Consider the following 13,976-nt stretch of genomic DNA (forward strand, 5'->3'; position numbering starts at 1 on the left):
TATCGTAATGAAAAGAAGAATTTTTTTTTGCATTTATTAGCTCTTTTTTTTTTTTTTTTGTGAGGAAGATCAGCCCTCAGCTAACATCCATGCCTAATCCTCCTCTTTTTGCTGAGGAAGACTGGCCCTGGGCTAACATCTCTGCCTATCTTCCTCCACTTTATATGGGATGCCGCCACAGCATGGCCTGACAAGCGGTGAGGCGCACAGGTGCGTGCCTGGGATCCGAACCCCGGGCCACCAGGAGCGGGGCGCGCACACTTAACTGCTACTCCACGGGGCCAGCCCCTATTAGCTCTTTTTCAAGTGTCTTCTAGGAAGTTGCTGTATGGTATGTTGATTGCCGCAGTCTTATGTAATCTATGTAATTTCACATTTTTCTTTAAAAATGTACAAGAATGAAATGATGCGCACACTATAGCTTTATAAGATCACCAAAACAAGTGTTACACTTAACAGTAAAAACAAACAGAACTGTCCACCTAAGCCTTTCTGTGTAAGAAAGCTATTTGCACTTATTCTTAGTTTGCATTTATTCTCACAATATTGGGAAAGTCAAGAGTGTGACGCATAAACATCAGTCCATGCTTAGGTATTTGGAATCTAGCAATAGAAGCAAAACACTGGAATACTAAAAGAAATGCACAGAACAAATTTGTACCCTAATTGTATGCATTTTATTTCACTAGCACTTTTATGTATAAACACTTTTATATATAAACATGTATGTGTGTGTGTATATATGTGTCTGTGTGTATGTATGTGTGTGTGTATATATATATATATATGTCTCAATTGTTTTCAACCCTATCTGATCGAATACTTGGTTTTTATAACAAATATTTTGTAATGTCCATTTTAATCATAGGTAATAATCCTATATATGTGTATAGTTTGAAATATCGATAGAGCTCTAACTGTAAAATGAAGAAAAATTAAAAGGAAAATAATTGTAATAAAATACCAGCATGTAAATGCTCAGGTCCCACTACACCAGAATATACAGTAAAGTAGTCCGATGCTCCAGCGTTCCATAGAATTACTGTGACTGCGGTGGCTCCCAGTGCTGGCTGATACAGGTGTGTCGTTGAAACTTAAATTGTGTGAATAGCATTGCCATCAATGGTGGTGTTTTCCAAAATGCTGAGCTGTTGGTAAAGTTCCTTATAAAATGAAGCATGTACAACCTTCCTTTGATTTATATGATTATTGCAATCCTGGAAAATTCAGTGTATAGTAACACTGTGAAAAAAATACTTTATGGTTATTTGTAAAGTAGGTTCTAGGCACGGATATTACTTATCTGAAGTTTTTCACCTACTAGATGCCTGGAGATTGCAGCATAATTTTTCCTTCTGGGGGACTGTCCTGCACGTTGCAGGATATCTGGCATTCTTGGTCCCATCACTAAATGCCAACGATGTCTCCGTCCTGTCATTTTGATAATGAATCATCTGTATAGTACTTCGGAACTGCCTCTCAGCAGCCAATGCTGCCCCATTGAGAATCACTGATCTAGATATCCCTGGTACTGGATTTCAAGATTTAATACGGTACAGAAAAATCTTCAAGTCATTTCTGTAGAATCTTGGTACTTCTGAGCTTTTATAATAATGATGGAGGAAAAGCTAATTGCATTTTATATTTAACTTTATAACCATTGTTCTAATGTTCTGGAAGAAAGGTTTTAATGGTCAGTGTTATTACAAATAAGAAAACAAACAAATATAGATTGTTTGAAAAAAGTCTTAAATGTCCAGAATGAGTTAATGTCAGAACTTGTTTTCTAAGTTGGCTCTTATTTGATGTTACAGATATGTTATCTTTTTAAAGATCTTCTTTAAAAGACTAGTTTCTGTTCAGCCAAAGTAAAGTTTATTTCATTTGAATTTCTGTTTTAGATTTTAATGCTAGATGCTTTTGATAGCCAATTTAGAAAAAACAGGCTGATTCTCATTTATTCTTACATCTCTCACATTTGCTTTTAAGAAAGTTGTGAAGTACAATAAAATATTCTGGGCAGGATGTGTAGGCAGAGGGTGCACTATTTGGATTGCTCAAATATTCTCATTAATAGGATCAATTGTGTGCTGTACCAATTTTCAGAAAAAATTATAGTATTTCACAGTAATGTTCTTACTCTATTTCTTATTAATTCAGCAGGTACTTGGGGAACTCACAGAGCCCCCAGAATCATGTTCATCAGTCATCATTGCACAGATGCAGATATGATGACTATAAGAAAGTCAGGGTAACAGAATTCAGTTTACTAGCATAATTCTAAACAATGTGTGACCCAGCTCGAAAGAGCGTTGCGCACTTAACCTCTGGCCCAGCAGAGCTGTGAACCAAAGGCCTCGACGCCAACCTCTTCCAATTCTTTTTTCCACTCTTGGAGTTTTCTGTTTCCGTTTTCTGCCCCGTTACTTGAATTTTCTCTCTTACGCCTGGGGAAATGAGAAAGCAGTTATTCATTTCAGGGCAGACAGATATTGGAAAATCCTTAACTACTAGTCAGTTTTACTTAGAGCTGATTCAGTGAAAATTAACTATTTTATTGAATTGAAGAGCAGGTAGAGGATTCAAAAATCAGTCTCTAAGATTAATATGCAGACTGTGGATTGCGTAGTCCCAGCTTAAAGTCTTGGAAATGAAGAATGCTCCAGTGAAGAGGCAGATGCTGTTGTCTCTTTCTAACTCTCTCTCCTCTGACGTAGCGTGTGTGGTCAGCTCAGCTCTGACCATTAACCGGTCCCATGGGCGTGGCGCTGACGAGATCCGCGCAGTGGACTGCTGCTGGACGTGGAACTGGAACCCTCGAAACTACCCCTCTAAATGAAGCCATATTGAAAGAAATTATTGTGTTTGTGGAGAGTTTTATCTATAAACATCCCCAAGAGGCAAAATATGTTTTTGTAGATCCACTTGAATGGAAAACAGGTTTGAACCCCTCAGCATTTGAATCTGGTTATGCTGTCAGGTAAGCGGGTTAATTGCTTCTAGAATTTAATATCTTTATTGCACATATTTTTATTGATTGGTGATAGGTTTGGGGCTAGTCATGTAACCTCTGTAAATCTCAGAAATCCTCTAAACGGGGGATTACAACCTGGAGGCACTTGGGATAAATCTGAGGATATTTTATTGGGCCAATACCCTATTTATATAATTTTTTAATTTAAATTTGAATTTCTTTTGAAAAGGGATGCATTCTCCAGGTCACTGCACTTTCAGCATTTGCTGTTGTTTTATGTCTGGCCTTTCCACTCATCCATATGACCCGCCAGACGCCCAGTAGGCATTGGTTTTGGATCTCTGGTGTAGACAGAATCCCTTCTGGTATTTAAATCTGTCAGTTCCTGGGGTGGCAGAGGGAGAGTGGTAAATTTTGCTCAATATAAGGGAGAGACTTCTTAATAATCAGCATTGTCCTCAAATGAGAACCTTCCAAATCTGAGATTAAAAAAAATCCTACCTCTACCTCAAATAGCAGGCTATCAATTTATCTCTTTTGAATGTAGCTAAAATATATATATTTATATAAATTACAAAAATTTATATCAATACAATTATATGTTATATTTATGTATAATATACAAGTATCTATTATGATTATATATGATAAATGTATACAAATTCATATATAAATCTTTTTTTTTGTTTTGGTCAGCCTCAGTTTATTTTCCACTTCAGGCGTTCTGTGCCTCTTTTCTGCAACCATGTTTCTCTTTGGTTTTGCATATGAACTTTTAAAGTCAAAAACAGTTCCCTAACTAGCCAAAGCTTCTTATCGATGCCTTTTCCATTTTTTCCCTTTGGGATTATTTGTGAGAATAAACTCAAAAGTTCATTTTTAGAACTGCAAAACCATTCTTGAAGCGTGCTTCAAAAGCCCTTTAGTTTGTTCGTTTTTGTGTGTGTGTGTGTGAGGAAGATCAACTCTGAACTAACATCCATGCCAATCCTCTTCTTTTTGCTGAGGAAGACCGGCCCTGGGCTAACATCCGTGCCCATCTTCATCTACTTTATATGGGACGCCGCCACATCATGGCTTGACAAGCGGTGCGTCGGTGCACGCCCGGGATCTGAACCCAGGCCGCCAGCAGCAGAGCGTGCGCGCTTAACCACTACGCCACGTTGCTGGCCTCCTCAGAAGCCCTTTAGTTTTGATATCACGGTCTACCTTCTCTCTGAATTTTTTGAAATCTCTTTTTTTTTTAATTGTTTTTATTTCTAACCGTGCCTGTGGTCATGTTCTCCCCAAGTCTTCGTTGCTCCCATCTAAGTTCAGTATAGTATCACACATTGTTTTTTCTAACCTTTGAAAGATGAACTCATCTGCAAAATCAGTTAAAAACATATGCACTAATTAGTACAAAGATGGATTTAAAGCAGATGTCGGAAGAGTATCAAGACTGTTGTCATATCTTGCTTCTGTACTAATTTTGTGTTCCAAGTAAAACATGACCTCATCTGCGACCTAGTTAGGGGGGCTGTTACACACCTCAAATGTATCCCTATTTCTCTTTCTCTGTCCTCCTCCCATTTCTTTTTGCTTTATTTCCCTTATATCTCTGCACACAGCTTTATGTACAGCGTTTCCTCTTAGGCAGGATGTGCTGACATTTTGACACCGTCCATGTTTTGAACCAACTACTCCTTGATTGTCTTCCTTCTGTCAGATTTACTATGCAGCTTTTCCTTGGGCCAATTTTTCTATCCAGGCTTCTTGTTGCTGACCTTTATTGACGATATCTTTGATGTTGGAAGGGATGAGAGGGATCTGATAGTAGCGCTTGTTACACTTGAAAGAAACCATGCCTGTGTGGCTTGATGAAAACCAGATAGGTACTGATCGCCCCGAAGAAGGCAGAGGATACAGCTGAGATTTTGGTAATGATGGAAAATACCAAATGCTTTCACATCCAGGTCTTGACCATGTCCCTTGCTCTACCCCCCAAACCAAAGAACTGTCAGCAACCCACAGCCACTTGGTGTTTGCTACATCCGGCAACACAAGCAGCGATGTAAACCAGAGATGCCCTCAATGGCCAGAAGAGCGTGTTGTTTAAACAGCCCCGATACCTCCTTCTTTGCCCTTTGAATCACATGCACTCTTCTTGCTTGGCTGCTGGCCCTTAGTACACCGTTTAGTCCTTTATTTAAAGTGGGGAAGCTCCTCTTTCTCCAGTCAGGATTCAGATCTGTAAGTCCATGTGGATAGCCACAGTCATCAAGAAGGATTTAAGCTTGGGGTCTCTCGACGTGTTTCTACCAAATAGGAGCATCCTTGGATGTTTTAGAGTAAAGACAGATTCTTCTTCTTGGGGACGTACATTCTCTCAGGCCTTTTGTTCCCAAACAAGTCAGTTTTATCTATAATGAAAGTTGTGAAGTACGCAAGCTACCCCTTTTTGTTGATCTCTGCAGATATTTTGGGGAATATGTTTATGCTTTTGGCCTCACTTCTCGTTTGGTGTTGTGCATCTCCAAATGCACTCTCTGTAGAAGTCAGTAAACGTTTGATCAGCCTTCTTCTGAACTGGGCTAGTTGGCACCTGACGTTGAAACTGATGCTTTAGTCACAAACTGAAAAGGTTTTACGTTTCGTCAACTGTCTTCTTTCCTTTTGTGCAGATCGCTGTTAGTTGAATAGATAGGCACAGCGCTTTTCACATGTTGCATGATTCATTCTTTTCCTTTAGAATCATTCCCAATGTACAGCTGTTTATCCTGTAATAACATTTGTCATCATCTCTCCATCTTGAATTTTGGGGCGAAAATATTTCTACTTTCATTTTAATGGAAATCATATGTCTCTTTTATTACCATTTTTGATTGCTTTTGTTCTTATCAGACAGGATGAGATTAATAATCTTCCTAAAACACCTCAGAATGAAGCCCAAATCCACTGTAAACTAAGGACAAATGACACCACTCAATAGTAACACCATCTTTTGGTGGTGCACAGAGCTGATGTGCTTTGACTCTTTATAATGTAGTTTGGGAAATTTATAAATTGGATAAGCATTCAGAATCCCTCTGTGAAAATGTTATTACCTGTTCTTTTCTCTCCTTCCCCGGTAAAACTATGATTTTTGAATCGCGTCTGCTTTAATATTGCCATATTTCAGTTACGAATCTCACTCTGCTGTGTCTCGGTGATATGTACGAGTTGGGATAAAATTATATGCTGGTGAGAGTTCTGTATGGATGAGAAGTCAGGACGCCCGAGCAATGGCCCTCTCCCCTCAGTAATGCACACTTCACACACAATTCATACCTTTTTGGTCCTTAGTTTTCTGATCAATATCATGAAGGACGGAATTTACATGATCTCCAACCTCAAAATTGTATTGTTTTATGAAACAATAATTATCGTATTTTGGTAAAATTTCTAAGTCACGGTATTAAGATCAGTGGCCGTAAGTTTATTGAGCTCTTTGTTTTTCATCCCTGAGAATTACTAAATTGTTTCTCAACTATGGCCTTATTTCCTATGTTACTATTTAGACATACATTTATGGAGTAATTACTATGTTCTGGACACTAAACTAGACATTGAGGATTAAATAAAGAAGACATTTTCCTGCTCTCTTGCTTTATAGTATAAGCTGAGTATTTTTAGCTCCTTTTGCCAATTCCAGTTTAAAAGTCTCTTAATCAGGTTGGTGGATTTCATTTACAGCACGTTCTTCTTGATCTTCCTGGGGTGGATGTAGTATTTTTCTTTCAAAGAGCTCTTTCTTCATGTGTTAGAGACTATGAGCCCAGAAACTGAAACCTACTTTTCAGCACTCCTCTCTGTAGCTGGTGTTTTAGTGCCTAGTGCTCTGTTCAGTTACGGGCTTCAGCTGGTAGGAGCAATGAGGAGTGTCACCTGTGCCCCTCAGGTCTCCTGTTTCTCACTAGCGTTTCACTTTTTCAAGTTAAGTAGCTTGATATTGTTGGCATTCAGGCAGCCCATAACTTAGTCCTGTCATCATCCACTTAGCTCGGGTGGCCAGCTCTGATACAGGCCTTTAAGAACTCTCCTCAGTCCTAAGGACATTATTCCAAAAGCTTTATTTTAGAGAAAATATACATTTCGTCCGTGATGCATGTCACTGGCAAGTCTAAAAATATTTTATTCATTAATTGATTTCTCATATATATTGAAGACCTTCTGTGTGCAGTTACTATTCGAGGGAGTAGGGATAGAGCAGTGGGCAAGACCTGATAAACGTCCCTGTATTTGCTTACTATTGTTGCCTTAACAAATTACCGCACACTAATGGCTTAAAACAACATGGATTTATTATCTTACAGTTCTGTGGGTGAGACATCTAAAATGAGTCTACAGGGCTGAAAGGAGTGTTGGCAGGGCTGTGTTCCTTCTAGGAGCTGAAGGAAAATTCATTCTTGCCTTTTCTGGCTTCTAGAGGCCACCTATCCCTTGGCTTATGGCTCTGCATTTCTCTGACCTCTGTTTCCATCGTCACATCGCCTTCTCTGACTTGACTCTCCTGCCTGCCCCTTCTAAGGACCCTTTTGATTACATTGGACCCACTTACATATTCCGGAATAGTCTTCCCATCTGAAGATCCTTAAGTTAATCCATCTGCAAAGTCACTTTTGCCGTGTAATATAACTTATTCACAGGTTTCGGGGATTAGGACATGGACATTTTGGGGGAAGCCATTATTCTGCCTCCCACAGTTTCTATCTTCTTGTTTCTATTCCACTGAAATACTGTTAATAGTAGAGTATGAGTCTGTCAGATTTACTTTTTCTGATGAGTTGGCAACATTTTACATCTGTTTATCTGCATTACAATTTTTTTTGTGTGTGTGAGGAAGATCAGCCCTGAGCTAACATCCATGCTAATCCTCCTCTTTTTACTGAGGAAGACCAGCTCTGAGCTAACATCTATTGCCAATCCTCCTCCTTTTTTGTCCCCCAGAGCCCCAGTAGATAGTTGTATGTCATAGTTGCACATCCTTCTAGTTGCTGTATGTGGGACGCAGCCTCAGCATGGCCGGAGAAGCGGTGTGTCGGTGCGCGCCCGGGATCCGAACCCGGGCCGCCAGTAGCGGAGTGCGCACACTTAACCGCTAAGCCACGGGGCTGGCCCTGCATTACAATTTAAAATATGTTAGTTAGATCAGGTCTGAAGTTGTGGACAGTTTTGCCAGAGACATCAGTATGTAATGAAAAACCGAGGCAGTTTAATTAGTGTTGTGAGTGGTAGAAATCTATAGAAATATCACTGCTGTAAAAACGTCTTAATATTTCTAGAATGCCAACCTAAAAAATCATTAAAATGGACAGAAACACAAATCTAGGAGACCCAATAATTTTTGATCAGGAAAAGCCCATTTAGAAAAACTGCTTATTATCCTAAAGTAAACCAAATTAGGGGGTTTGGAGTGGGAAAATAATCCACAGAAGGGATCTAGTTTGTCTTTTTTTCATATCTTTTTTGTTCATAAACACAGAGTAGCCAAGAAAATTTCTAACCACTAATTACTATGATGTAAAAATTTTATAAATAAAATAACATTAGAAAACCCACAAACACAAATGGTTCTGTAGAACCAGTAATTTTTTTAAAAGATGTCCAACACAATGTTAGAAAAACAAAAACTATGATTGAGTTCATGTAGGTGTTCAAGAAATTTCTTAAAATTTTCTTCCTGGATGTATCATATTGCTCACTATGGTTGCTAATAAGTTTGGGGATTTAAGGGTCTGAGCGTGGATGAAAGTGGGAAAATAGATGAGCTTCTACCAAGAGGTGTTTATATTCTCAGTGTTTTATGAAGAGACATGGGAATAATTTGTCAAAATGTCTTAAATTTGACTTCTACTGGCATCCAGGTAACCTTAAGCTTTCAATTTTTGTTTTCATTTTTTAGTGAAACAAGAGTCAAATCAGAAGAAGTGGATAAAAATGGACGGCCTTTGCTGTTTCTCTCTGTACCGCAAATTGAAGTCAGGAGCTTCGGGCAGCTGTCACGCTTGTTATTTATTGCCGGAAATACAAAGCTGAGGGAAGCACAAGCGTGTATTGAAGGTGATATTTACATTCCAGTCTGTGATTTGAACTTTTTGAAATGTAATCTTGAGGGGAATCATTTGTTATGGTCTCTTGAAAAAGTTTTACTACCTAAAGGTAAAAAGTCATATGTTCAACGTCATAAAAATGTCGTTAATTTTCCTTGGCTGAAATGTTATGCTCATATCAAATTTCTGCTTTAAAATAAAAGGCCTAATATTTGACAGTGAGTAAGCTTCTAGATTTCTAATTTTTAGCATGTGGTTTAAAGAGAGCCTTCTTAGCTTCTGGAAAGACCAGAGGCCTGTAGCCTTGAAGGTCCACGTCAGGAGAGAAGATAGATGACCAGGGCCAGCAGCGAAATCCACCTTCTCCCTCACATACTGCTGTGATGCATGATGATCTGTTTCCTTTAAAATGAATGTAGGCTCTTCCTTTAGCAGAGATAGTCCACAATAATCTCACTTTCCGTTTGTCCCAGCCCTGTTCCATTGTGGACTTCACAGCTGTTTGTGAATAGTTACATTCATTCAGTGGGACATACTTTTCCTCTTCATTAGGGATACATAATGCTCCCATTATCATCAATCATCTGACATGCAAAAAAGAATGTAATTGATTGCCTGCTGTAATTGTGCTCTAAATATTTCTTATGAGTAGAAACACTTACCAGTAGGTAATGATGTTGTATATGTGTTTTGTGCCTTTGGAATCACGTGACCAGTGGGTCCCAGGCGTGAGGTACCTGTGTTCTACCTCTCATCATTCTTTGCCTGTTGCTATGAGGTGGGAATGTGCTTTTTTTTTTTTTCTTAGTGTGAACTTTAAGACAGCATCCTCTTTCCTACTCTTCCTTATTGGGCTATCTGTACATCAAAGCTAATTTCCTGAAGAGGGATGAAATCTTGAGAGTAAAGCTGAATTCTAGAAGATAGTGAATAGAGGCACGATTATTCATTAAATTCAACATAATATATAAACAACACATAGACTGCTATTATCTAGTTTGGCTAAATATGTATCCTTTGCTGCATTTTGCCTTTTCTGTATGAGTTCTAGGTACAACTCTTAGTTTTAAGTCCAAATTGCGTGGTACCCAGCAATTTGGGAGTCAGTTTTATGTCTTTCCCCAGAATTCACTTAGTATCCCTTGTCACAGATCTTTCTAGTTGACAGCCTTGAGGGTAAGTTGAGATGCTCAATGAGCTGTTGATTCCTGGGCCTCCTCTCTGTGCCCCCCTCTCCCCTCATGCGGTCTTGTCTCGGCCCTGCGCCTTTTCTGCTATTTTCTGGTGGCGTAGCCCGTTGCCTGTTGGAGAGTTGATGCCATCACTGGCCTCCTCTTTGTATCAGTCAGGTCAAGCTTTCTGAATTAGTCCCATAGGCATTTCCCCCTCCCTGTCCAAACGCATATATATTTTCGTCTTACTTGAATTCCTCCTTTCTAAACAAGGTTTAGCTCCTTTCTCGGTCATTTTCAACCATATGGTTTTTTTACCTTTGCCAAATTCTGTTTGCAGCATCTCTAGGTTCAACTTTCACATCTGTGTCAGACTTGCTCTTGAGTTGGTATTTAAGTTTTTCACTATAATTTTGGTATGTGTATAAATGCTGGTTAGATTTGTTTTTTCCAATGCTAACATTAAAAGGCATTGAGAATACAAGCAGTTTGAACAGGTGGAAAAGACAGGCAGTAGATCTATAGACTGAAGAAGCCTGCTGCTTTGGAAAGAAGGCATTTATGAATGCTGAGCACCTGTACACAGGCACGCACGCACCCACGCACGCACACACAGTTCTAGTGATGATTCTTCTAAGGAGACCAGTATTTCTCTATCTTCAAGTCAATTCTGAATATATTAATCAAATGCCTATTCTGAACAATGGCCCTCAGTCAACTAAAAGAAAAAGAATGTCTTGGTCTTTGTCCTGTTAGGGTGATGACATATATAGGTGATATTACAATACAAGGTAGAACATCTCAAGAGGTATGAGAAAGTTCCTAAGTACAGTAGAATCTCACAAGTAGAGATTAATTTTAATTGAGTCGATCAGAGAAAGCTTAATGAAAGAAACACATTTTTTTTTAATTGATGTTTTAATGGTTTCTAACATTGTGAAATTTTGGGTTGTACATTTTTGTTTGTCCATCACCATATATATGACTCCCTTCACCCCTTGTGCCCACCCCCCACCCCCACTGCCCCTGGTAACCACAGTCCAGTTTTCTCTGTCCATGTGTTGGTTTATATTCCACATATGAGTGAGATCATACAGTGTTTGTCTTTCTCTTTCTGGCTTATTTCACTTAACATAATACACTCCAGACCCATCCATGTTGTTGCAAATGGGACGATTTTGTCTTTTTTTATGGCTGAGTAGTATTCCATTGTATATGTATACCACATTTTCTTAATCCAATCGTCAGTCGAGGGACACTTAGGTTGCTTCCACTTCTTGGCTATGGTGAATAATGCTGCAATGAACATAGGGGTGCATAAGCCTCTTTGGATTGTTGATTTCAGGTGCGTTGGATAGATTCCCAGTAGTGGGATGGCTGGATCATAGGGCATCTCTATTTTTAATTCTTTGAGGAATCTCCATACCGTTTCCCATAGAGGCTGCACCAATTTGCATTCCCACCAGCTGTGTATGAGGGTTCCTGTTTCTCCACATCCTCTCCAACATTCGTTGTTTTTTGTCTTGGTGATTATAGCCATTCTAACAGGCGTGAGGTGGTATCTTAGTGTTGTTTTGATTTGCATTTCCCTGATGATTAGTGATGTTGAGCATCTTTTCATGTGCCTATTGGCCATCTGTATATCTTCCTTGGAGAAGTGTCTGTTCATTTCCTCTGCCCATTTTTTGATCGGGTTGTTTGTTTTTTTGTTGTTCAATTGTGTGAGTTCTTTATATATTATGGAGATCAACCCCTTGTCAGATGTATGTTTTGCAAATATTCTCTCCCAGCTGGTTGGTTGTCTGTTCATCTTGATTCTGGTTTCATTTGTCTTGTAAAAGCTCTTTAATCTGATAAAGTCCCACTTGTTTATTTTTTCTTTAGTTTCCCTAGTCTGGGTAGGCATGTCATCTGAAAAGATTCCTTTAAAACCAGTGTCAAATAGTGTGTTGCCTATATTTTCTTCTATGAGCTTTATAGTTTCAGGTCTCACCTTCAGGTCTCTGATCCATTTTGAGTTAATTTTTGTGAATGGCGATAGCAGATGGTCCACTTTCATTCTTTTGCATGTGGCTGTCCAGTTTTCCCAACACCATTTATTGAAGAGACTTTCCTTTCTCCATTGCATGTTCTTAGCACCTTTGTCGAAAATTAGCTGTCCGTATATGTGTGGTTTTATTTCTGGGCTTTCAATTCTGTTCCATTGATCTGTGTGTCTGTTTTTGTACCAGTACCATGCTGTTTTGATTACTATTGCTTTGTAGTATGTTTTGAAGTCAGGGATTGTGATGCCTCCTGCTTTGTTCTTTTTCTTTAGGATTTCTTTAGCTATTCGGGTCTTTTGTTGCCCCATATAAATTTTAGTATTCTTTTTTCTATTTCTGTGAAGAATGTCATTGGGATTCTGATTGGGATTGCATTGAATCTGTAGATTGCTTTAGGTAATATAGACATTTTAACTATGTTTATTCTTCCAATCCACGTGCATGGGATATCTTTCCATTTCTTTATGTCATCTTGGATTTCTTTCAATAATGTCTTGTAGTTCTCATTGTATAGGTCCTTCACCTCCTTGGTAAGATTTATTCCTAGGTATTTTATTCTTTTGGATGCAATTGTAAATGGTATTATCTTTTTGAGCTCTCTTTCTGTTAGTTCATTGTTAGCATATAGAAATGCAACTGATTTTTGTAGATTGATTTTGTACCCTGCAACTTTGCTGTAGTTGTTGATTGTTTCTAATAGTTTTCCAACAGATTCTTTTAGGGTTTTCTATATATACAATCATGTCATCTGCAAATAGTGAGAGTTTCACTTCTTCATTACCTATTTGGATTCCTTTTATTCCTTTTTCTTGCCTAATTGCTCTGGCCAAAACCTCCAGTACTATGTTGAACAGGAGTGGTGAGAGTGGGCAGCCCTGCCTCGTTCCTGTTCTCAGAGGAATGGCTTTCAGTCTTTCCCTGTTGAGTAGGATGTTGGCTGTGGGTTTGTCATATATGGCCTTTATTATGTTGAGGTACTTTCCTTCTATTCCCATTTTATTGAGAGTTTTTATCATAAATGGATGTTGTATCTTGTCAAATGCCTTCTCTGCGTCTGTTGAGATGATCATGTGGTTTTTATTCTTTGTTTTGTTGATGTGATGTATCACGTTGATTGATTTGCAGATGTTGAACCATCCCTGCGTCCCTGGTATAAATCCCACTTGATCATGGTGTATGATCTTTTTAATGTATTGTTGTATTCGGTTTGCCAATATTTTGTTGAGGATTTTTGCATCAATGTTCATCAGCGATATTGGCCTGTAATTTTCTTTCTTTGTATTGTCTTTGTCTGGTTTTGGTATCAGGGTGATGTTGGCCTCATAGAATGATTTAGGAAGTGTTCCATCTTCTTCTATTTTTTGGAATAGTTTGAGAAGGATGGGTATTAAATCTTCTTTGAATGTTTGGTAAAATTCACTGGAGAAGCCATCTGGTCCTGGACTTTTATTTTTTGGGAGGTTTTTGATTACTATTTCAATCTCTTTACTTGTTATTGGTCTATTCAGATTCTCCATTTCTTCTTGGTTCAATTTTGGGAGGTTGTATAAGTCTAAGAATTTATCCATTTCTTCTAGATTGTCCAATTTGTTGGCATATAGTTTCTCATAGTATTCTCTTATAATCCTCTGTATTTCCATGGTATCCGTTGTAATTTCTCCTCTTTCATTTCTGATTTTATTTACTTGAGCCTTTTCTCTTTTTTTCTTAGTAA

The 13,976-nt window shown here is 38.5% G+C and overlaps 1 protein-coding gene across 2 annotated transcripts in view; it reads left to right on the forward strand.

Annotated features, from left to right (window-relative positions):
- Positions 1-1,290: 1,290 nt before the first annotated feature.
- ODAD2 (outer dynein arm docking complex subunit 2) overlaps positions 1,291-13,976 on the forward strand; it is a 181,530-nt gene continuing 168,844 nt past the window's right edge. For both annotated transcript variants that reach the window (XM_004425263.3, XM_087420714.1), the window contains exons 1-3: positions 1,291-1,553; positions 2,718-2,980; positions 8,898-9,055. In XM_004425263.3, the coding sequence (XP_004425320.1) occupies positions 2,757-2,980; positions 8,898-9,055 (382 nt within the window). In that variant the 5' untranslated portion in view covers positions 1,291-1,553; positions 2,718-2,756. The remainder of the gene's footprint in view (positions 1,554-2,717; positions 2,981-8,897; positions 9,056-13,976) is intronic.

The sequence above is a fragment of the Ceratotherium simum genome, chromosome 32, assembly GCF_057802395.1.
Source record: "Ceratotherium simum simum isolate JZ-2026a chromosome 32, ASM5780239v1, whole genome shotgun sequence".
NCBI lineage: Eukaryota > Metazoa > Chordata > Mammalia > Perissodactyla > Rhinocerotidae > Ceratotherium > Ceratotherium simum.